The following is a 25,111-nucleotide window of genomic DNA, read 5'->3' on the forward strand; positions in this document are numbered from 1 at the left end:
ATCACAGATAAAGGCATTTATATCAGTGATATTAGGTGATATTGGTAATTTTATATTCCTCCAAATTAAGCCTGTGATTTTTAGATCCAGAAATTCTTCTATAAAAGTTTTTAAATAAGTATTACAACATTGCGGTTTGTGGCTGCCATGATAAATCCCAATTACAAATGGTTTTAAATATATTTTTTAGGGTGCCTGGTACTATCCATCCCAAAATAGGGCAAAATTGGATCCCACTACTTTTGCTTAAAGGAAGACCATCAATATTGATATTTATTTTGACATTATTGTTTGGTATTACTGTCCTTATTGGCAATAAATCCAAATCTTTTAAAAGTGACTTTTTAAGACCTATATGGCTATACACACCTGGTTCAATTTTTTTTATTTCAATATTTCTTGGGGTATTCAATAAAGTTCTTGCATAGGTAGGCACATTTATATTATTTTTTTTTTATATTTTAAGAAGCTGGGAAGTGTGAGTTAGAAATATATTACACTCTATTGCTCATGTGCTTAGATCTTCGAATAGTTCAAAAATATTGGTTCTCTCATCCTTGACACATTCCGAACAAGAATATTAATCTAAAATTGCATTGGAAAATTCTGGATTACTAGAAAATTTTAAAATGTCAGAATTGTCTAAGGGGTTCAATTAATTAATACAATTAATTTGCTCTGAATTTAATTCAGTTAATGTACTAGACATTTCATTTTCTACATGTAAAACATGGTTTACACAAATAGGTTTTAATATAAATGTGGGTAACAATAAACATCAAAAAGGGCCTCACTCTCACCTCACTATAAGTTCAATTTAACAAAAGGAGAAAGGTAACAAAAGGTTTTACTTACACGATATTATAGAAAATAATTAGGACTCCGACACTATCTCTGAACAGATAAATTCGGTTTTACCAATGATGAGCGCAAACTATTTGGTATTTTAGTTTTAACAGGTGGTTAATAAATAATTTTCCATATTATGTCGATTTCTTCAGATTTCAGTGGATTCCACAATTAACGAAATCAAAATGGAAGTTGCAAACATACAAGTTGCCCGTTAAGAGTATATCAAAATTGCAAGTCATCATAAAAACAAGCAATATTAAATATGTGGACTGTCAAGACTCATGTCATCTGTCGCCAATCAGAGCAGTGCTTTTCAATTTTGCTTGGAATGACGTAACAATGACCATGATAGCGGCCTTACCAGACAGCCTATATTTATAATCATCAGCCCCTATATAATCTAGCGACTATGGTTAAAATGTGGCGTTAAAAAAGCTGTTTTTTGCAAAACAGTACAATAATTTGTGAAATGAGAACCATTCCTTAGATTGTTATAGACATTTAACAAATATTTTTGGCGTCTGTACTTAAACAATTACGCTTTAAAACTTCTTGATTTTCCCCTGTAGTTTCTACTTCCTTTGCTTTTTCCTCTGTTTCCTAAACACTAGAAAATTAATTATCAGAACTATGTGAGTCTAAATCACTGTCCAGATCACTCTTATTGTTTTCATCACAAATGTTATTGTCTTTCTTGTACACCCACGGTCTCCATAAGCCCGCACAAACACTCCTCTTCATGCCAAATTTTCCTGCCTATTTTCCTAGGGTCGAAACATTTTAAGGTCTTTAGGTATAATACCAAAATAAATCCACAAACACATATAAAAAAAACACACTTCCTCACATTAAAAACTGCAAAAAATTTAAACGAATACAAGCCAAATTCTAAATTTTCCACTTTCATAAACGTGTAAAAAGCAAAACCTGCAAAACCTATTAAATAATAATAACCTCACATGACCCCTCTCCCAATTATTAAACGTGATAGGCTCACCCTTAAAGATCTCTTTAAAAACACGACGAAAGTAATACAAAAACAGCCCAAAAATTTATCTGGGTATGGCCCCGTAATCGTCAAAATCTATTTAGTGCCGCATCTGCGACACATCAAACGACTTTATGTATCAATGTCGCATTCGCATCAGTACCAACGTCGCACACTTAATCGGCTCAATCCGGCAAATAGGCGCGTTTCATCTCGGCGCATTTCAATCGGGGAGTCGAATTAATATAGAATTATATTATATTATTATAATTAGAATTATATTAGAAGCACATATAAACACACACGGAACATGTGCTCCATTGTGTACTGTTCTTGGGAAAATAAAATTTATATATATGTAAGTTCTGAAACAATTAATAACAAATATTTTTTTCTATATTCTTAGGTGGCTGCGAATGGTGATACAGCAAATAAAATCGGAACCTACCAAATGGCCGTGGTGGCCAAGTACCATGGGGTACCATTTTACGTTGCCGCACCATTTACCTCCATCGATTCGAAAGTTACTAGTGGGGAGCATATAGTTATAGAAGAAAGGCCGGATAGGGAAATGACGCATGTTGGAGAACACAGGATAGCAGCAAAAGGTTATAAATAAACATGAAATAGTTTATGGTAAATTGACTATTTTGAATCTTTATGTATCGTTTTAGGAATCCAATGTTGGAATCCCGCCTTCGATGTGACTCCGGCCAGTTTAATCGCCGGAATAATAACCGAAAAGGGAGTTTTCCGACCGGACCAATTAAAGGATGTTTTCGCGAGTGCCAACCCGTAAATATCTTTAAATGGAAAACACTTAATTTTATTGAACAAACAAAATATATATCGACTATTTTTGGATAATTTTACTATTTATGTATCAACTTACTACGACTATTTCATTCTAAGATTGTTTATTAATAATTATTACACCTTAGAGCGAATACTGAGATATTAATTTATAGCGACAGATTAAGTACTTTTTAGCCAGTGAAAATGCCCTAAATTATACTTTTTGGTCTGCTGAACCTCCCGATTATTATTTATGGATTTTAAAACGTCATAAGCCTTAACTATTATAGTACTATATAATAATTCCGCACAAGGTTTCTTTGAGACTGTTTGGATTTTACTCCAGTTCACTCCTCCAGTGGCTAATAGTAATTTTTAAGTGATTTTTTTAGTTATAATGGTTTTTAAGTTTGTATGGTTTAGATTATTCTAGACAATTATAGAATTTTTCATCTTACTAAAACATTGTTTCTTTTTCCAACTTATAGGGTACCCAACTTATTAGATGCTTGTCGCTTTATTGGGGTGTTAAATTCTTTTTAAGGGAATATAGAGGAATTCCTAGGGCTGGATTTCATGTATAAAATGTTTTTTATGCAAATATGTACTTACTAACTACATAATTTTTGGTTAAACTATATTCAGTGGTACTTATTTTATATCGATGATAACTCAAAATCTATTCCGGGCATTTTAATGAGGCTTACACTTAAAGTTGAGGCAATGTCTAAGGAATATTTTCATATATGAAGAATTCTTGTAGTTTTTGAGTTATTGTTTACAAGAGGTGACGCTAGACATGAAATTTTAAGAATGACCTCTAATGTAGCACATACAGAGCCATGTTTGAGTGTAATTCAATAAGTTAGCCAGTTAAGAGGACTCCGGAGCGACCCGCGTTTACAGTTTTTGTGATGTTGGATGTCCGACCGTCTCGAGGACTGCGGACATGAGATTTGCGGTCACTGCCTGCGCGCTAGCCGGCGTAGGAGAGCGGCGTAGGTTTTTAATCATTTAATAATAATATTAATAAACGTCTTTTATCTATGCAGGGTGTGCCAACAAGGTGTACGGCTAAGATAGCGCCTTAATTATACGAGGTAGAGCAAAAAGTTCTACAGCAAAGTTGTAGGGTTGACAAAAACCTACGAGCTAAAAATATTTTTATGTATACTGGGTGTGTCACAAAAAAGTTACTTAAAATATGATTTTTTTTTAAATGGTACGCCCTGTGTATTATGATACTAAAATGTAAGGCAAAAAGAGTACTTTACTTTGGTATAACGTTTTTAAAATTTCCGTGCGGCGTTACAACGTAATTAATTTTTTTATGTTATTTATTGCCTTTTAGAGGGTTCGTTTAAAAAATCATAATTAACTTAAAATTTATTCTGTGCCTATGAAACTTGTACCACAGTTAGTCTAGGGTACCTCCTCTAGGCTGACTATGATAATTATTTAATTAAGTAATTTTTTAATACACGATGTTTTTAAAGAACTTTCAAACTTTCCGAACTTAAATACGCAATATCTTAAATTTTTCAAATGGAGCACCCTATATATTTTTATGTAATTAAGTTTGTCCCTCAAATACCTTCATTTTTCATTTAATGTGTCCTATAGCTAAACGAAGTACTTTTTGGGATATTTTAACTTTTCTATAAAATACTATGCATAAAACGGGTATTCTTTAAGTTTTGATCAAGATTGCTTAGAAACATAGGTTTAAAGGTCAAATAATAATTGTCAGATTATTAGTTTTATGATAGCAGTAGATGAGATCAATGTTTTTTTTTCAAAAACCATTTTAGAAATTATTATCACTGAGTTAATTAATCGATTTTTAATTTTTATTGTTCATTTTGTAATCAATATGAATTTTCCTCGTGAGGAATTTGTTGGTATGATATATGCGCTTGGAGCTGCTGAGAGAAATAGCCTTTTGGCATCTAGAATTTATGCGCAACTTTATCCTGAAAGGAGACATCCCCAAGCACAAGTGTTTCAAAAACTAAAAGAAAGATTTGAGAGAACAGGAAGTGTAATTTATGAAAAACATGAACGGGTGAAGCCAGTTACAAATGAGGAAAACAGGATGACAGTAGCTTTAAGTGTCGTTGAAGATCCTCATAAAAGCGTTAGGCAGATTGCTAAAGAATTACCCTTTAGTGCAACATCTCGCATGCTTCGAACCGAAAAATTTCATCCTTACCATATTCAATTGTTGCAGGAATTACTTCCGCAGCATTATGAAACAAGAAGAAGCAAAGAAGAAAGGCTTTCTGTCAGTGGGCGCAAAATAAGATTCGTCAGCCTGAATTTTTTAATTTTGTGCTTTTTTCGGATGAAGCTACATTCCATAATAATGGCAGTGTTAATAAACATAATTTTCATTATTACGACACCAGCAATCCAGTCTTCACCCGAGAAATTCATCATCAACATAGATGGTCGCTTAATGTTTGGGCAGGAATAATAGGACATTACGTTATTGGACCGCAGTTTTTTAATGGACATCTTACAGGTGAAATATATTTAAACTTTTTACAAATGTCCTTCGACAAACGTTGACCATGTTCGAGATAGGATTTGGTTTCAGCATGACGGCGCTTCAGCTCATTATAGCCACGCTATTAGAAATTTTTTAAATGAGCATTTTGATGACCGGTGGATAGGGAGAGGTGGGCCGGTCCCTTGGCCCGCAAGGTCCCCAGATTTGACCAAACTGGATTTTTTCTTGTGGGGATATGTGAAGGAAAAAGTCTATCGAACAACTCCTACCACAATTGAAAATTTGAAAAATAAAATTCGGGAGATTTTTCAAACAGTCACGCCAATTATGTTGGAAAAGGTTAATGACTCATTCTCAAAAAGGGTAAACGCTTGCGTACAAAATTTAGGAGGTCATATTGAACACAATTTATAATAACTGTAATTGATCTTTACAATTTAAAATTAGTGTAACGATGTACATTTATGCAAAAATACGTAAGTGCCTACCTAGTATGTAATTTAATTTTGCCGTTTTTTTTAGCAGTTTAGGTAAATAATTGTGTTGGTTAATTTTTCAAGTATGTAATAATAATAATAATAATTGTAGGAAAAGTAATCATTCTAATTTTTCAATAATTTTTTCTAAGCAATCTTGATCAAAACTTAAAGAATACCCGTTTTATGCATAGTATTTTACAGAAAAGTTAAAATATCTCAAAAAGTACTTGGTTTAGCTATAGGACATATTAAATAAAAAATGAAGGTATTTGAGAGACAAACTTAATTAGATAAAAATATACAGGGTGTTCCATTTGAAAAATTTTAGATATTGCGTATTTAATTTCAGCAAGTTTGAAAATTCTTTAAAAACACCCTGTATTAAAAAATTACAAATTATCATAGTCAGCCTAGAGGAGGGTACCCTAGACTAACTGTGGTACAAGTTTCATAGGCGCAAAATAAATTTTAAGTTAATTATTATTTTTTAAACGAACCCTCTAAAAGGCAATAAATAACATAAAAAAACTAATTACGTTGCAACGCTGCACGGAAATTTTAAAACCGTTATACCAAAGTAAAGTACTCTTTTTGCCTCACATTTTAGTACCATAATATACAGGGCGTACAATTAAAAAAAATCATATTTTATAGTAACTTTTTTGTGACACACCCAGTATACATAAAAATATTTTTAGTTCGTAGGTTTTTGTCAACCCTACAACTTTGCTGTAGAACTTTTTGCTCTACCTCGTATAGTTAAGGCGCTATCTTAGCCGTACACCTTGTTGGCACACCCTGTATGCATAAGTTACAGAGATTAAATGCACATTTAATATAAGATCGGCTGCTTTATACAACTTATGTATATAGAAATTTCCATCATTATTATATTGCTAAATATTTGCCGTATTCCTTTTTTATGTAGCGATTTTAAATACCAGTGAAGTCTTTACGAAAAGTTTTTTTTATTTTATTGTTAGAAAAAATAATAGCTAGGATTTAAGATAATAAGATTTAATGAGGACTGGAAATCTATTGTTTACCTTGCTAAGCCTCTTACCTATCTAGGTGAATTTAACTTTACACGTTAGCTATTAAGAGGGTGGATCAAATATTAACCGATCTTTTTTTAAATTTATTGCAAAAAATTGTCAACAAAAAAGAAATTACATTATTTTCAACATAGTCCCCTCTCTTTTGAATACATTATTCCCATCGAATTGGAAGTTTATCATGCCTGTTTCGTAGAATGAACGAGGTCGGCTCTCGAGCCATTTAGACACGAAGAGTTGCAGAAAGCTCCAAGCTCTTCTTTCAGCAGTGGCGAAGCGTACGAGTAGACAAGGTAGACACTGTCTACCCAAAATTATCCAGTTATTTGTCATTAATTTATTACGTAATTATTTCATGTAATTGTTGAATTACAATAAAAAAAAAAATAACACAGAACGTAGTCGCTCCTTACTATTATTATATAGTATCTAAACGGCTATAATATCTAAGGCGCGCCCCGCCTGACGCACCAATTAAAATAAAAATGCAGGGCTGACACCCAATTATTGTATACGAGCCCCAGAAAGACACATTGATATTTGTCTTCCGACATTTAGAGCAATTAATCGAACCATCAAGCAGGTGGCAGAGGTCCGGCCGCATCAGCATTCAGCCTATTACGTATGCAAAATTTACACGCGGAAATTTGAACTTTTGTCTATCGAAGTCGACCAGCTATTTCATTATACTGTTGAGGGTTATTGTTTATGGACACGCTTGATCTGGTCGGCCGCAATACCTACATCTCAGGTTTTTTTAGTGGTTATTTATGAACGACTGTTCGATATTGGCAATTGTATTTTAGTTGTGTTCTTATTTGTCTTTAATTAATTTTAAAATAATGGATATTATGGATTTATAAGTTATGGTTATACCTATGTTGTGTTTTTTTTGTAAGTAGTATTTATTTTTATTTATCTATCTTTTTATGCTAGTAGTAATAATTTTTTTCTTTTTTATATCACTACATAATTTTTCTCTTTGAGTTAATATTTCATGCGCTTTCATTCTCTATTTTATTAAAATGAATAATATTGAATACACATTTTTTTCTAATTAACGATTTTTATTGTTTGTCTATCCGAAAAAAAAGTTCACGCTTCGCCACTGTCTTTCAGAGGCCCGAACAAGTAGAAATCACAGGGAGAGAGGTCCGGACAGTAGGTATTCCAAAGTAGTCCACCCCAATTTGAGTATTTTTTGTGGTGTTATCTTGGAGTAGGAGCACGTTTTTTATACTGCAACCACCTCTCTTTAATCCGAAACACTGTCGCACTTTTTCCAGATTGACAGATTTCCTGCACTGTAGATGGCGGTTTTTCAAAATAAACTTCTTGACAGCGGCTACGTTCAAATTTGTAATGCTTGTCCGTGGGCGTCGTGGGTGGCAGCTGTTTTCAACGTTGACGCGAAATTTTGTATAATAAATAATATCCTTTTTAAAAAATACTCATTCACACCTCCCCCTCTACTTTTCTTTTAATTTTGCCTTTTTTAAAAATTCTCAAATGTATTACTATATTATAAAGACATTATAGGAAAAAATGCACAATTTATACAATAAAAATTAACAGTTATACATGCTTGTTAAAATATAAAATAAAAGGTAAAAATTCTACCAAATTCCATAATGTATAAAATTACAACTTCATTTAATGAAAAACTTTGGTGTTTGAAGAGCAAAGTTTGCAAAATCGAGATTATACAGGGTGTCGCAAAATGTTATAGTCAATATATAAAGGCAATAAAGTTTTATAAAATCACCAAGGAATTACCTCCTACCAAATTCACTCGTAGTGTTCCTTAGTAAGTATTATGAATTAAATAAATATCAACAAATTAGTAATGAAAGAGGCATAAGTAAATGTGTTAAAAGTAAAATTTATAGGAATTACTATTTTTCTATTTACCTTTAAAAATTTCAGACTCCGAGATCTGTATCGGGTCCAAAATTGCTCATGCATTGAAAGTGCTGCATGCATTGAATTACTCCTCTCTCAGGTTTGGCATCGCATTTTGAGTAAGTTTTGACATTGAGGCTTTCAAAAAGTCTACAAGATGGATTATTTCCCGTATTGAGCTTCACTGGATAATTTATTTTGGAAGCCAATGTCTGGAAATAGAAAATATATTTTGAAGTAATTTTTAAAATCATTCAAAAGAAACATCTTACTCCATTTTGCCATATTGTCCGTCTAGGGTCCTATGGGATTACTAAAAACCTGGATGCAGTTTTTAATTTGTTAATCAATCAGAATATTCTGCTGTCGGCTGCTGCTCTATGAGACCAAAAGTGATCAGTTCTTTATATTCGTAATCTGAAAAAAGACATTTTTGAATGGAATGTCTTATACATCTTGACAGGGACGCCATAGCGGCCCACGTCTTCTTCAGCAGAACACATCTCCACAGATCGTGCAAAATCTGATTGCATACTGCCAAAAGAAAAACGGGCAGTTTATCCAGAGATGTGATGCAAACTCTCATCACACAGCCTGGAGTAGCACAAACAAATGGTTTGACATTGCTAATGGTAACAGACCCATAATTGAGCTGAGGAACGTGAGAAGTACTGACATAAATCGATTCCTACAGAGGAACTTACTACCCTGTGACAAAAATAGTAGCGTGTCAAAATATAAAAAATATGTTAACAATAAGCTGTTTCACCCTGTATAGTATATAGTATAGTTTTTAAATGTTACCTATGCTTTTAAGTTTCAGACAAAAGAGTATAAGTTAAAATAAAACGTATTTTGTTGTTAAAAGCGATAATTTGTATGCCAGAATAAGTAATTCAGGGTACACACACAGACTTTGGTCTATTGTGCTCCAGAACTGAACTATAAGTTGTTAATTGATTCGTACTTTTTGGGAAATAGATACTTTTTTGATTTTGATTATCATTTAACACATGATAACTCAAAAATTATTCCAGACAATTTAATACATGAAATATTTGTGTAGCTCAAAAAATCTCTGATATAAACTCTGCCATTCTTAACTAAGACGAGTTCTAAGTTCTTTTGAGAAAAAAAAGTTCGAACATTGATTTATTTAACTCGTACAAGATTAGAATCTGCAGCGGGCAGAAAGCGTTAAAATAGCAATCAAGATTATAGAGTCGTCGCGTCAGAAGCAGGAAACAAAAGGCTTTAAAATTAGCACACCAGCAGCAAAAGTAGATAAATTCGAAAAACATAAAAATCAGTAAGTAACAGGAGCAACAAAACAATACAGTATCTAGACTACAACAAACTTCCGTTTGACGCCTGCTAAAAGAAAGATTAAATTTAGAACGGCATGGCTCGCCAGTCTTTGGCAAGTAACCGGTGCGTTCAGATTGAAATAGCCCAGTGACGGAGTTCGGTCGTTCGTTCGATCTTATAATACAAATTTAATATATACGAGAACGAGAGAGAGTAACAGTGTACAGAGAGCGCGCGCGATCAGCGATTTTTGCCCCCCTGCAATGTCCGAGAATGGAAATGGCAACGGCGAGGAGAGCCTGGTGGAGACCGTGGAGGAGTCTTACGAGACGGCCGTGCGTCGCAAGGTCATCAAGACCAAGATGAAAATCCAAGAAGTAAGTGCCGGACATTTTTATGTAACACATCTACCACACGACAAAACCATCACAGCACCGCAGTATTATAGCGCTCTATCTATGTATGTATGCGCGAGGATGTTTTTTTGTTACTATTTGTTCGACCTAAGGTGGTCATGCGCACTTTATATGGCATTTTCCAGATGCTCCGATACAATAACATTATATTATTATTATTACTCGGAATATTTCCAGTATGTAGACACAATAATTAAACTCAAAATCTGGTTTTCTTGACAGTCAACCACTACAGAGGACGTTTCATTTATGTGTCTTTGAGCTACCTTGTAAAGCTTTTATTATCCTCAAAGTAATAAAGGGTTAACTTTTTTGTTTTTTTTTTTAACTTGAACGTCCCACACACCCATAAAAGCTCCCATATAAAATCCGAAAATAAACTTTATGTGTTTTGGTAAGATATACAAATCATACATAGATACTTATCAAGGTATACTGGCTGACCCAGAAGGGATGCGTTAATGCAAGCCAGTCCAGTTTCTTTCAGGCAGTTGAAAGGATTTTTTAGTTACTGAGATGAGTGAGATTCTTTCTTTCATTTTTAAACCCTACCAGGAAATTATTGACCCCCTATTAAACATTAAAGTTTCGAAGCACCTAAGCCCTTATTCTTCAATTTGTAGGGACTAGAAAACGCAATTGTTATCTCTCTTTATCGCAGCATGAATTAAATTTGTCTGACAAGGACGAGTGGTCATTCTATTAGCAATCAAAAGTTTTTAAAAATACGTTACTTCTGGTCAGTTCCCTGGAAATTTAGCGCTCTTTTCCTTTGGCCAATTGGAGTAATTTTCAAAAGATCCTCTATGAGTTGGCTATGTTGTTGCTCTGAGATAATCAATACCTTTGCCTATCTGGATGATCTTCTAGTATATAAATAAATGGGGGCGTTCATCATACATAAAGTGAGGGCATTTATGTACCAGTTGATCCTGTAGAAGCGCGGGCATTTAACACGCACAAATACATTTCAATTGTACGAATGTACGATCGCTGGATCTTATGTAGTAGCGTCTATTTTTAACAGGATTTTTATAGATCTCCGGCGGCGTCATGTAATTTTCGCAAACGATCAATATGTTCATCAGCAAGATCAAAAAACAATCTGCTGGGCGGATACGCCATTTGTGATAATTGATTTTCTTTTTGTAAAAAGTTTAGATATACGAGTACAGTATAGGGATCAGTAAGAGATTTAAGGATCGGTTGCAAAGAATGTAATTTTTTTTTCAACAAAATCCAATTTTTTCGTTTTTTTTTCCTATATAAGATGTTGGAGATGAATATGAAAAAAATACGTTAAAAAAAAAACATTATTTTTCAAATCTTGGTATAAACAATGCGGTCTCGGATGTATTTTTTTTATTTCCATTAATAAATCCGAAAATTTCGTCAAAAATTATTTGTGTCATTTCCAAATCAATCACAAAAATGTTGGGCACCCAAAAATCTTTACTGGGTTTTGAGGACTTTAGGTCTCTCCCCACTCATAATCCTACTGTTAAATAAATTATTCATAATTTATATATAAATCACTGCTGCGATAAAATTACAAACTAGACCTTGAAAAATTACTGGTGTAAAAATTATTGTAATAGTTTAAAGCACTAAAATATTGGCACCAAATCTGTAGAACCATTGTCAAAATAGATATTTTATAGGCTCCAAAACTTTAGGATATTTTTAAAATCACTGATGAGATGACCCTTTCAGTGATTTTCATAGAGTTTAATGTTTCAATACTATTAAGTATAATATTTAATCTCTTGATCCAATAAGTCAGCTATAAAAACATCACTACTGTGAAAATTATTTTATGGTTTCCGGGTCACAAACAAAAATATTGCGCACCAAAATATACTCCCATGGGAAAATCTGTAGGCTTATGTACCCCCTACGGTTAAATAAATGATTTATATATTAGTAGAGTAATTTATATATTATTATAGTATTTGGTATTATAGTGTGTATATTAGTATTAATTATTTGTAATATATAAACTACTAATATTATATATTAATAATTTATATATACTGCTGACATAAAATCCTTTTATTAATCCATAAAATCTTAAAAATTAAAGTTATATAACAAAAGTAAGAAAATAACAAAAATTATTATATAAAAAAAAACACCGATCGAAATCAATCAATATTAACATAAATAATGTATAGAAAAATATATCTAAAAAGAAGTACACTTTTAAGTATAGTAACTAATAAGACGGTCATATCCATAGAGCGCCAAACTCAAAATGAAACAGCTACTTACATAGGTAGCTATATTGTCTATAAGTGTTTAAGTAATGTTATTAGTTATAACTTTCAAAGAATTACTAAAAATGTCACAATTTACATAAACATTAAATGTATTACAATAAAAATATATTGGGGCTTTAGTAAGTATATTAGATCTGGGATGGTTGCAATGAAAAGTTAACGAAGATCTAGCGTTAAATCTGGGAACAATATACTTTATCTATATGTTTCCAAACATCAGATCCCAACATATGTAGTAACGAGATTACAGATGTGATTTTAACAGGCATGGAAGCTTATTACCACATTCCAACAAAAAATTAAATACTAATATAAAACCTTGGTTTGACAAAAAGTGTCAAAAAAACAGTTGAAAGAAAACACGGAGCATATAGCCTATGGAAGCAAAACTAAATTGCCAAAAAGCAGGCCCAATTTATAGAAGCAAGAAACAACTGCAAAAGAGTTATCAACTTGACCAAGGAATCGCACAATAAGAGGATTAAAAGCAAGTTACTTAACTGTCCGAACAGCTCCAGATCGTTTTGATCTCTTGCCAACTCTGTTAACTCCAATTTCAGCAAACAATCAATACCTCCACTACCAGATGAAAATGGACAATTAAAGAAAACCACATCAAAAGAAAAAGCTAATATGCTAGCCAGCTTGTTTTCTTCACATTCCAGCCTACAGGTTCCCGCCGGAAGAACACCAATGACAATGGAGCAGGTCAATCACTAAATGGCGGAGTTGACTTTTTGCCATAGAGATGTCCGAAAGACCTTGCAGAATCGAAAAATAAATAACAGGACCCGACGGGATACCTGCCCTGGTACTAAAACAGTGCACAATTTAACTTACTCCTGTACTTCTTAAGCTTTTTAAACTATTTAACCTATCTTATATACAGGGGACTTTTCCAAAAAACCGCTGCAGTGCAACCGATTCCGAAGAAGGGTAAAAAAACTACACCATCCAATTAACACCCGGTTGCTCTGCTTCCAATTATTTCAACAGTCATGGAAAAGGTCTTCAACGCAAAACTACTAAAATACCTGGAAAAACACAATATAATCAACGATAGACAATCCGGTTTTAGAAAAAACAGATCACCAGGCGGCATACTAACTTATGTCACACATCTATGGTACAAGGCCATTGAGCAACATGGAGAAACGAGCGAGCGGTGGCATTGGATATGTCCAGGGCTTTTGACAGAGTGTGGCACGAAAATTTGCTAAACAAATTGAGTGCCTTGGGTCCTTCCGCAACACTTTGCTTCTGGTTTTCCAGTTTTTTAGGGGATAGATCTATTTATGTTATTTTAAATGGACGCAAGTCTGGCATCTTTAAAATTAATATTGGAGTTGCTTTTCCTAATTTACATCACTGATTTGCTAAACAATACAAAAAACCCTCTCTATTGTTTTGAAGACGATGGCACTATTGTATCTTCTATTATACCACCAAGACCCCTTTCATAAAGGGAATTTCTAAGCAAAAGAATTATACAAGTATCTCAACAACACAGAACAACATTCTTGTGCTTGTTTGCTTCATTGTTGCAACGGCCCCAAAAGGTACTCCCTTGACTTGAAAGAATTTGAAAAAAAGAGGATTAATTTTTTCTATATTACTTTTACCTCTTCTAGTAGTATCTATTTATTGAAGAACCCTTGAAGTTAAACGTCAGAGATAATAGGCTTAACCTTGTTAGGTATTTCTGGAAAAACTGTTTCTAGATTTAAATTAATGGCAAATTTTTGTAGTAGGATACATTCATTTACAATAAAATTGATAAAATATTTCAAGTGCTTCCGTTAAGAAATTTGCAATGAATGAACATTTTGTGACCTTTTGGAAAAAAAAAATGTTTCAAATTTGTGCGTAAATGGTTTTGCTGTTGCAGCAGTAAGTACATTAAGTGGCAATTAGATTTAAATATTGTCATTAAATATTATTGAATAAGATTAAATATTAAATTAATAATTTAAATATTGTTATGGCGTTGACAAGAAGGAAAATTCAACAAAAGATCCTAAATTTATAGATTTTTAAATAAATATCTAGATTTCATTTCGCAAATCAGGTTTGCAAATTGAAAAGACCAATTAATTACTGGATTTTTTTCCTTTGAAAGGCAATTCTAGTCAGGAGGTTAGAAAAACCATAACAATGGAAACTTCTCTTTATATGACAACAAATTACTCTCCAATATGTCAACATTTTTTTGAGCATCCATCAATTCTGAGTAGTGGAGCAGTCCCAGATCGCTTAAAACAATTTATTTTTTCTAGGAATTTAATGCCTTGACTAAGTGAATCTTCACCTTAAGTATCTGAAAAAGGTCTTCTGAATAACTTAAGAGCAAGGACTAAGTGTCTTTGTGTTCAAAACTCTTGGAATAAGAATTTAATTGACATATTCCTAATGATTCCCTACATGTTTTGGACACAGTGGTGTCCATCATCAGGGGGTACTAAAAGGAAATAGTTCCGAACAAAAGACAGCAGACCCAGAAAAAACTTAAAAAATTAATATAAGGTACACTTACAAAGGTTTAAAATTGGTAACAGGCACACGCCCCAGGGTTTGATTACACATCAAAAATCCTCTATTTATTACTATTGTTTTCAATTTTAATTTTTTTATAAGTATTTTTTCTTCTTCTTCTTCTTCCTCGGCTACAATGGACTCGCGTCTTTTGACGACCGCCCAATGCCCGTGCCTCAATGAAAGGTGTGCCTGGACACGTCTGGATTGGTATCCATGCCTTTCGTGGTAACTTTATAGGTTTACTTAGTTTAACTAGTTTGGATAAATTAGGATTTAGGAAAACATATATAGACACTCTTCTCGCTCTGTGGCTATCAGAGCATTACACAAGACAGCCGGATAAAAGGATTAAAAAGCGTAAAAGCAAGCACACTCTTTATCTATATATATACATGCATGTTTACAGATTGATGTTATTGTTGAAAAGGTTTTCTATGATAAATTGAGTGGTTTTAGATTTTGGTTTTGCACATACAGACTTTTCATTAACTGGTTCCATTTGTTCTTTCAAAGCCGATTGGTATCTTCTTTGGCAGTTCTTTTCGTCCATTACACAGTCGAATAGGATATGGTTTAGTGTTCCTGGCTGTCCACATACACAGTTTGGGTTTTCGTTAATTCCTATTTTGTATAGATGCATTGGTGTTAAGCAGTGACTAGATCTCATTCTATTAAGGAGTGTAATTGATTTTCTTTTAATGTAGGGAATATCAGAGAACCAGGGCTTTTTTAGTGGTTTTGGTTCCATTTTTGCATATTCTGCTCTTTTTCCCATTGGCCACTTTGTGTACCGGCTTTCTCACTTCTTCCATATTGCTTTTTTGCCATCATTAATGAAACGTTTTGCGTTGATAAGATTTGGTTGAGTTACTCGTTCCAGTTGTCTTCCTGCTTAGGCGAGTTCATCAGCCCTGTCATTGCTACTTATACCTGTATGACTTGGCATCTACATTAATTTTATGTTATTATCCCCTCTATTAATTATTTCATGTCTTGTCGTTAGAGTTATATAGTCCCTTTCCTTGTTAATTCCAGGTTTGGTAATTGCTTGCAGTCCACTAAGTGAATCCGAGCAAATAAGTAGTTTTTTGTTTGTTCCAGCCAGGCATTTAATAGCTTACCTTAATGCTAGCGTTTCTGCTGTAGAAATTGGTGTTTAGTCCTTTAACCTCCTATGGACTTTTATGTGTGGATTTTCACAAAAAATTCCTGTCCCACATGTTTTAGTACTAGGATCTACTGATGCATCTGTGAAGACTGGGGTATACTCTGGGAAACTTGCAACAATATCTAAGAATTTTTTGTTGTTTGATCCTTCTTTACCTAATTCTGACTTTATTAGCTGAACTAAACTCATTTGATGTTGATATGATGACTCATAGTATGGTAGTAGTTCGGATTTGTGGATTTTTTTTCAATGTCATGCAGCATAAAGTCCAAGGCTTCAATTAGGGCTGGAGTTTGGTGTTTACACCAATATTGGGTATCCATGTTAACACTTGCATATGCGTTAAGTAAGTTGTTAAAAATGGTGTCATCTAACATGTTTATGCGTTTGGCAATAAATTTTAAGGACAACCATGCTCTTCTTAGGTCCAAGGGCATTTCTCCTACTTCCGATAGTAAAGTTCTTATTAGTGAAGACTTCATAAAGCCTAAGGCTATTCTTATGGTGGTGTACTGAATCCTGTTTAGCTTATTCCAGTTGGCATTGGTTGTTTTAAAGATGCATTGTGATTCATAGACTAAGTGTGTTCTCACTATACCTTTATATATCATTAGCAATGTTCTAAGGTCACTACCCCACCAGACTCATGTTAAACTCTTCATAACGTTTGTTCCTTTTAGGGCTTTCGTGGTTTGATTTTCAATATGCCTAGTCCATTTCAAGTGATTGTTAAAAATAACACCCAAGTATTTGTAATGTATTACCCACTCTATACTTTATTATTAATTTTTAGATTTGCTGGTGTATTTTTTAGGTTTCCTTTTGAAAATGTCATAGCTTTGGTTATTTGTTCTAAAATTGTCAAGCCATGATTTTGTATAAATTCATAAATTCACTCTATTTAAGTGATTCCGTAGTACTGTAGAATAACCAAGTCATCTGCAAATTCCAGCATTTGAACTTCCTCTGCATTTTAGTACTTTAATGGTGCGAGATACAAATTAAAAAGTAATGGACTAGCTGGTGCACCTTGCATTAATCCCCTACTTGTATATCTTGGTCCTATGAGTTTCCCTGATGATGGTGATCTTACCATGATTTGTCTATTTAGTAGTAGTTTCTCTATGAATTGTATATTTTGTTTATTAATATCTTGTTGGTCCAAGTAGTTTAATAGGATGGGTATATTCACATTATCATAAGCTGCTGATGTATCTATGAACATTACAGTCACCTTTTTATTTTCATTGAATGCCTTATAGATTTTTGAAGCCAAATATATGCAATTATCATTGACTCCCATTCGCTTTCTAAATCCATTCTGCAATTTACCAAAGATGTTTTTATTTTCCAATAGGTGGTCCAGTCTGGTCTGTATTATAGCTTCCATGATTTTTCCAACACATGAACTGAGGGTAATTGGTCTATAACTGTTAGCCTCGTTAGGGTATTTTCCTTCTTTTAGAAGTGGTATTACAATTTGTCTTTTCCAGTCCTCTGGGATGTCTATATCACCATCTAATCTTTTATTGAATATGTTTAATAGACACGTTTGTCCAATATCTGGTGAATGTTTCAACATATTGTAACAAATTTGATGATGGCCAGGTGCTGAGTCTTTTCTTTTTTTTGATAGTATGGTGTCAAGTTCATTTTTTGTAATTGGTTCAATACCTTCAGAGTTTTAATAGTCGTGCCTCTCTGGAAGTTTTTGGGGGTGTCTGTTTCTGTCAATTTTTCAAGATAATCCTGGAACCATAACTCATTTGTCTTGTGTACCCTTTCTTTGTAAGTGTTAGAGAACTTTTTAACTATTTGCCATACTTACGTTATAGGTGTATTTCTATTGAGATTATTACAAAATTTCATGAATCCCTCTTTTTTCTTTTTCTTGAGAAAGCGTCTCGTTTGTGCAGATATTCGTTTAAAGTCCTGATTTGATGTATTTTTATATGTCTTTGAAGTTTTTTTCTTTTTGCTATTTGTTCATCACATGAGGCATCCCACCAGATTGGTTTGTTAGTATATGCTGTCTTGTTTGTGTACATTTTTGTCTTTGGGATTGTTTGTTCTGCAACTTCATTGACTATCTCTAGGAATTGATTATAATCTTGGGTAACGTCTTTTATTTCCAAGAGTTCTCTATATTTCTTCCAGTTTGCAGACTTTGTATTCCATTTTGATTGTGGCGAACTATATTTATATCTTGTTTCAGCATTAATGGTAATGATTATAGGTATGTAATCACTATTAATAGGGTCCTCGTATGTTTCCCACTTACATTTGTAGCTGACATCATTTGACACCAATGTTAAGTCAGGGCAGCTGTTTCCATCTGCTGTTAATCGTGTTTTACTTCCATCATTTATGACTACTATATTGTCCATATCTTGGAGAGCCTCCACTAGATTTCTTCCTCTCTGGACTGTTCTGGTTGATCCCCATAGCTGGCTTTGTGTGTTTAAGTCACCTGACAATATTGTGTGATTTTCCATTAGATTTAAAATTTCTTTGTACTTTTTCTTTGTTGGTATTACATTTGGTGGGCAGTATGCATTTAATATGGTTAGGTTTACAACCTTTATTGCTTGTATTTGGAAGTTCTCCGGTAGTGTTAGTGGGATATCTACTTTACTATACATGGTTTGTTTGTTAATCAGGAAGGCAACTCCTCCATAGCCATCATCTCTGTCTAGTCTAGTTGTGTAGTTGTTGATTGTGAATTTGTCTTCATGTTTTAGGTGAGTTTTATTTATTATATGTTTTATGTCCTGTTGTTTACTTTTTAGTCCGTTGATATTCCACACTAGAATTCTGAGTTCCATTGGGACTAGAGGTTGTCATCTTCTGCTGGTGTGTAGTAGTTCTCCTCATTTGTTGGAGGACTTGGGACTGAGATTAGCTCTTCCTCGCTTTCCACCTCATATCCCCTGAATATGCTGTCAATTTCTTCAAAAAGTGTGTCGAGCCCTATAGTTTCCTTAATGACTTTAGATTGGCTTAAAATATTTTTTATTAGTTGAGGCAAAGTTGCCTGGGTATCGTCTGATGACTCCCCTGAGTTACGATTCTTCATAAAACTTAAAATGTTTTCAGATGTTGATGGAGCACGGCCACCCTCTGGGTAAGTAGCTTCCTTGTAGGCTTTTTTCTCTATAGGGGGGGGACAAATCAGTGGTTGATCTCCTTTTTGTAGACTAGGTTTGGGTCACATTAAAATATAATCTTTGTGTGAATTTGTTTTGTCCTACGTTTCTTCTTTGGTGAACCTCTATCACCGTTTCTGTTGCTTTTCTCGAGAGGTTTGGGTAGTTTTCGCTATTACATGTGTAGGTTACTTCATCCACTCTATTTGTTGTCTTCTTGGTTGGGGCAGTAGTTTCATATTTTTTCGGGACCCTTATTCTTGCTTCATAATGGGAAAGGTTTTCAAATGCCATCAGCTGCTGACTTTCCTTCTGCCTCTGGTACTCGGGGCATGCTCTATCAGTTGGTAGATGGTCCTTGTGGCAGTAAAAACAGTCCTGCGACATGTGTTTTTAACATGCCCATATTTTAGGCAATTTCTGCATATAAGTACTGGAGCAAGATATACGTTAACCTTTGCTCTGTAGTAGTCAATATCCACCTCTATTGGGAGTGTTTTGCCTGTAAAGGTGAGAACCATTTTTTGGCTGGGTACATATTCCACTTGGCCTTCTTTTTCTGGTCTTCTATTGAGCCTTCTTGCACCTAGAATTGATAGTGAGCATCTTTTGAGTAGGTTTGTAGATGTTAATTCTATAAGTTCCTCTTCTGTGACCTTCGTGGGTATTCCTTTTATAACTCCTTTGCATGTAACTAAGCTTAATGGTATAAATGCTATTATCTTATGCTTGCTAAAGAATTCATCTTGGGCCATGAAATTGTTGACTGAGCGGTGTTGAATTCGATACCAAGTCTATATTTTCCTTTCCTTGAAATTCTGAAGATACCTTGAATATTGGCTTTTTTTAATTCTCTACCCAATCTTGACTTGGGGGCCCCCATCTTTTACACTCATATGTATGTGCTATTAATTATGTTTTGTGGTTGTTATGTTAAATATGGTTTATATAAATTTAGAAGAAAGCAACGAGCACAAAGTGCTGAAATATACACAGGTATGTACAAGACGGTCAAAAGAGAGAAATTGAACAAAAATAAGAGTAAAAATCGATTTTGGAGAACACTTTGGCTTATAAGCTTATGCACGTAATCACCAATTCTCTACCACTCTAATAAAAAATCAGAAATCAATATTTTTTTTTACTCCAACAAGTTCGCACATAAAAGTCTAGAATTTTTTTTTTGCCATTATTGTTTGACATTAAAATTACACTTAAACGAAACTGACGTTGATACATGAGACGCGACAAGAATGACATAAGTAATTCTAATATTGACACTTTGTAATTCGGACCTTGGTCTACAAACGCATGAATCATAATTTACCCTATTTTAAATTTACATACAAACGATCCTTTTATGCGTCATATTTGAATTGTTGGGCGCCAAAATGAATGAATCCGTATATTTGTTTTCTGCATTAAAGATTTTCGTGTGGCGGGCACGGAGAAATCTTGACGTGCAACGTCACTAATGTTTAGAGAGATATTTATGAGTGACGAACGAGCTCGAAATAGAACGAGAAATAATTACACGCCCGTGTACACTTCGGGACCTGACATGACAGTTTTTCTTGGTCTTTTGAACATCTAATTATTAGAAAAATGCCGAAATTGATTAATTTTTGATTGGATTTTAACAATTGAATATTCAGAGAAGTGTTAAAAGGACCATTCAGGCTCCTCTATTAAGAGCGTAGGTGCATGCGAACTAAACACCACACGCAATACATAATTATTGTTTTTGTTTTGTTAGAAATAGAAGCGCATATCAAATGGACCCGATGACAAATTGATTACGTGCAATTTTTTTGCTCGGTGCATGTTTTGGACCACGGATACGTTAAACGAACTATTTTAGACTTTTGCTATAAATTATGGCAATAATTTACATGAAATGTGTGCATTTAAAACGAAACTACTTAGTGACAGATCTGATATTGATAGGTTTCAAGTGAAATTGATTGATTTTGAGTTTTGATTTTGATATACGTGATATCTATCAGTTGTGCAATAAGGAAAGAAATTATCACCGGAAGATCTGAAGAAACAGAGAAAGACAGATACATATGACCTGTAGACAGCACAATCATCGACCCATTTTCAAGTATATAAGCCCCAAAAATGTATGGAGATTTCTGATTGTATATTGAGAGCAGTCAAGTCTTTGCAAACATTTTGAAATAGGTATTTCATCAAATTAATTAAAGATTTTAAATATAAACTTACCAAATATACAATTTTATCTTCTTTTTACAAAAATTTAAAAAAAGTGCTGAAACAGGTGTCTAATCAAATGAATGGAAGGTTCTAAAATTTCTAATTCTACTACAAATTTTAAATTTTTTTTATCTGCATTAGGATCTGAAAATGATTTGAAAGAGGTCAGTTTCCCATGTAATATTAGTTAAAGACCAACTGGATTCAAATCAATTGCTATAAATATAAACTGGATTATCATAGCCTATTATAAAAGGAAACAATAGATTAAAAAATTCTATTCACTCAACTACATTTGGATTCCACTGGGTCATTCTCGGCGAGAGGGGAAGTGCCAAACAGTGGAGCCAAGAGCAACGAGATGCAAACCCAGGCTCCGATTCTAATTGATGTTTCGAGTCGAAATAAATATGGCGACGTCGAAATGCGACTTTGCAAGCCTTTCGGATTTCGGCTGAACTATGAATATGACGTCATTGGATCTCGACTAATCGAAATTAATTTCAACTTAAAGAAAATGGTTGAAATTTTCACTTCGAGTCGAAATTATGGAATGGAATTAGTCAGATGTCTATTATGATTGATTGTGTTTTGTAGGTGAAAGTGATTTTTTTCCAAAACTTTCATCCCCTAAAGTCGAAGTACATACTTGTAATGGATATTACTTACTAAACTTAAAAGTTACTTTTGTGGTTAGACATAGTATATTTTATAGACGTTATCCGGGATTTTAGTTTTGGATTCGTTTCTTGTGTTTTTAACAAATAATGTATTGTTTTATATATTAATATTTCCTATCTAACAGTGTCTTGCAGGTACTTATTTACAAATAATGACATTACTTTATTTACTTGTTTTGGGTGAATTAGAAGTTCAAGAGAATAGACGTGCACAAAGACTTATATTTGAAAAAAATGCTGCTACCGATACACAAAACCCATTCTCATTAGGCAATATTCAATTTAAATTACATCTTGGTTTCCAAGCTTTATCAAGAAATAAATGTAGAATAAGGATGTATATAATGTTGACATGTACACTCGATAAACTACAAGCAGAAAACAGATAATTTATATAGAATAAATGCTTGTAGTAATAAAATCTTTTACATGCTTTTGGTTTAGTGGAATTTTTTCATTAGTGTTGCCTCTAGAAAAATAAACAAAATTTTATTACTGTATCTATATTTATGGCTTAAATCGTCATTACAAAAAAATTTGATCGATTCTCAATAGTCTTTGATGATACTAGTAAAAAAAAATTCTATAGATTATAAAACATAGTGAAATAAATCTTACATCGTCAATTTGCAATCCTAAATTACGAACTTTTCAAAAAATGCGAAAATCGCATTAAAAATATTCCGAAAATGCGCCACAAATGAAAAAGTGTAGCCAACATTATCTGAATATTTCTAGATGTAACTAAAATCAAAATTATTAAGAAGAAATAGAAGAAATTATTAGCGCTTGTTTCGTATCTTATTATTTTATAAGTTTGCAGTAGTTGCGTCAGTTTGACATAAATTTGCATAAATTAGTGTTATGTTTGTTTTTAAATATGAAGAAAACCTAGACATTCTGCTGGTATACGAATATTGTAATAGAGGTGGTAGGGCAGCAGTGGTTGAATACCTCATGGACAAGTATTTAGGAAAGTTTTTAATCAACTGAAAACAACAGGATCATTTCCAATTAGTTCTCTCATATGTCCATCAGCAGCTGCTCAAGATGTAATATTAGATAGTGTTGAATGGTCACCATCAACATCATAACTTTAGTTTATACCCATTTCTTCTATAACCAGTCCCAGTCGACTGACCTGGGTCCTCGTATGCAGTTCGCAATTCGCTCATTCAACGTCCTAATTTGGTTAATCACATCTTCTTCACGAATAAGGCTATATTCATCCAAGACGGTGTCAATAATTTCCATTCTTGGCAGCTTCGTATCCCAAAGCTGGAACTGGACTGAAAAAATTCTGTTCAGGTGCACTTTAACGGCCATGTGACCCGTTCTGATACCTATAAGTGTTCTGAGTTTGTTCCTTCCAAGAGTAAAGAGGCCTTTAGTAATTTTTTTGTCTATTTTAAAGTTCATAAACATGTTTTCTCTCTTTAGCCGTCTCATTTCTGTTCAGTGAGCTTAATGTTTTCTTTTCACCCAGGCCCTGATCTCACTGTAGAGTGTGCTTCTTGGCACTCCCAGCGCAGGTTCTGGTCCGATGTAAGGTGCCGTAGAGCCCTTTCTTGCAACTTTATAGGCTTTTTCATTTCCTGGAATACCTGTATGTCCCGGAACACATATAAGCTTAACTGAGTTGCAGTCTCTTAGGGATTTCAGTTCGTTTTGTCGGTTTTAGATCTATCTATGTACCAAATAAGATCCTTGTCGGTTACTGGTTCTATTCTTTTCTTGTTAAATATTCAACTTTGAATGGTGTGCGGAAGCAATACTTTGGAATCAGGTGATGCGAAATCATTTCTGATTTGATTACCTCAAAGATTCCAGACATTCTTTGGTGTTCTGTCAAGTTAATCTGGCTATTATTTCCCATTCGCTCCAGTTCCAGCTTTGCTTCTCCTTGAATCAGCAGGTCTAATGGTGGGAAGTTAAGAAGGGCTCCCATGGATGCGGTTGGTGTAAATTTGATGGCTCCTGTTATGCCTAGACATGCAAGTCTTTGTATTTTGCGTAACTTAAGCCTTGGTCCTACTTGCAGAGTTTTTGGACACGACGTTAGAGGACCATAAGTTATAGTGGACACTAATACTCTAGTGTAGATCCAGTATGCCATTTTATGTTAAAATTTCCATGTTTATCAATCTAAAAGATTTGGCTTGAGAATAGTCAGTTTTTCCGGGCTTGGATATAAAAGCAACCCGTATCGGCCTCTATCTCAAAGGATACATCCATAAGCTAGACTGGCCCTTAATATCACAGTCAGTTTATCATTTATCACAGGCCAGAAGTATTAATAAATACTTTTGGCCCTTCTTGCATCAAATGAGAATACATCAAATATAGGACTCAAATGAGTTGATGGCCCTCCCTTTGATCTTCTCATATGTCACAACTTTCTTGGCAGCTTCCCAATTCTCTCGACGTGCTTTATATTGACGTCATTCTTTAGTTTGTTTGTTTATCGTTTAGTTTGTTTAGGTCACTTATCTTTACACTAGCTCGCGATCGGGTTCTACCTTAAAGTTACCCCAATCGGTTCTTTTTACTAGTCTCTCTACGGCTGTTGGTAGAGGCCTTGGGTCATCATAAGGAAGGTATACCGATCCGATTATAAAGTCCTTCGAACTCCCCTTCTTATTTATTAATCTCACTGCTACTAGGTCCCTAGAATAAAAGAGAGTCATATGCAGTACTTTTTTTAGTAGTTTTCTTAGCAAGAATGCTTGGTCTGTTCTGGTTTTTGGTGTCACTAATTTAAAATCGTATATTATTT

At 33.8% G+C, this 25,111-nt stretch overlaps 2 protein-coding genes across 8 annotated transcripts in view; both read left to right on the forward strand.

Annotated features, from left to right (window-relative positions):
- Window positions 1-3,098, forward strand: part of LOC126746757 (methylthioribose-1-phosphate isomerase) — a 29,961-nt gene extending 26,863 nt beyond the window's left edge. For both annotated transcript variants that reach the window (XM_050455091.1, XM_050455092.1), the window contains 2 exons: window positions 2,247-2,448; window positions 2,515-3,098. In XM_050455091.1, the coding sequence (XP_050311048.1) occupies window positions 2,247-2,448; window positions 2,515-2,639 (327 nt within the window). In that variant the 3' untranslated portion in view covers window positions 2,640-3,098. The remainder of the gene's footprint in view (window positions 1-2,246; window positions 2,449-2,514) is intronic.
- A 7,027-nt stretch (window positions 3,099-10,125) lies between these two features.
- Window positions 10,126-25,111, forward strand: part of LOC126746905 (tropomodulin) — a 152,485-nt gene continuing 137,499 nt past the window's right edge. For all 6 annotated transcript variants that reach the window (XM_050455325.1, XM_050455324.1, XM_050455319.1 and 3 more), the window contains exon 1: window positions 10,126-10,268. In XM_050455325.1, coding sequence (XP_050311282.1) covers window positions 10,155-10,268 — 114 coding nt within the window. In that variant the 5' untranslated portion in view covers window positions 10,126-10,154. The remainder of the gene's footprint in view (window positions 10,269-25,111) is intronic.

The sequence above is a fragment of the Anthonomus grandis genome, chromosome 18 (genome assembly GCF_022605725.1).
Source record: "Anthonomus grandis grandis chromosome 18, icAntGran1.3, whole genome shotgun sequence".
Classification (NCBI taxonomy): domain Eukaryota; kingdom Metazoa; phylum Arthropoda; class Insecta; order Coleoptera; family Curculionidae; genus Anthonomus; species Anthonomus grandis.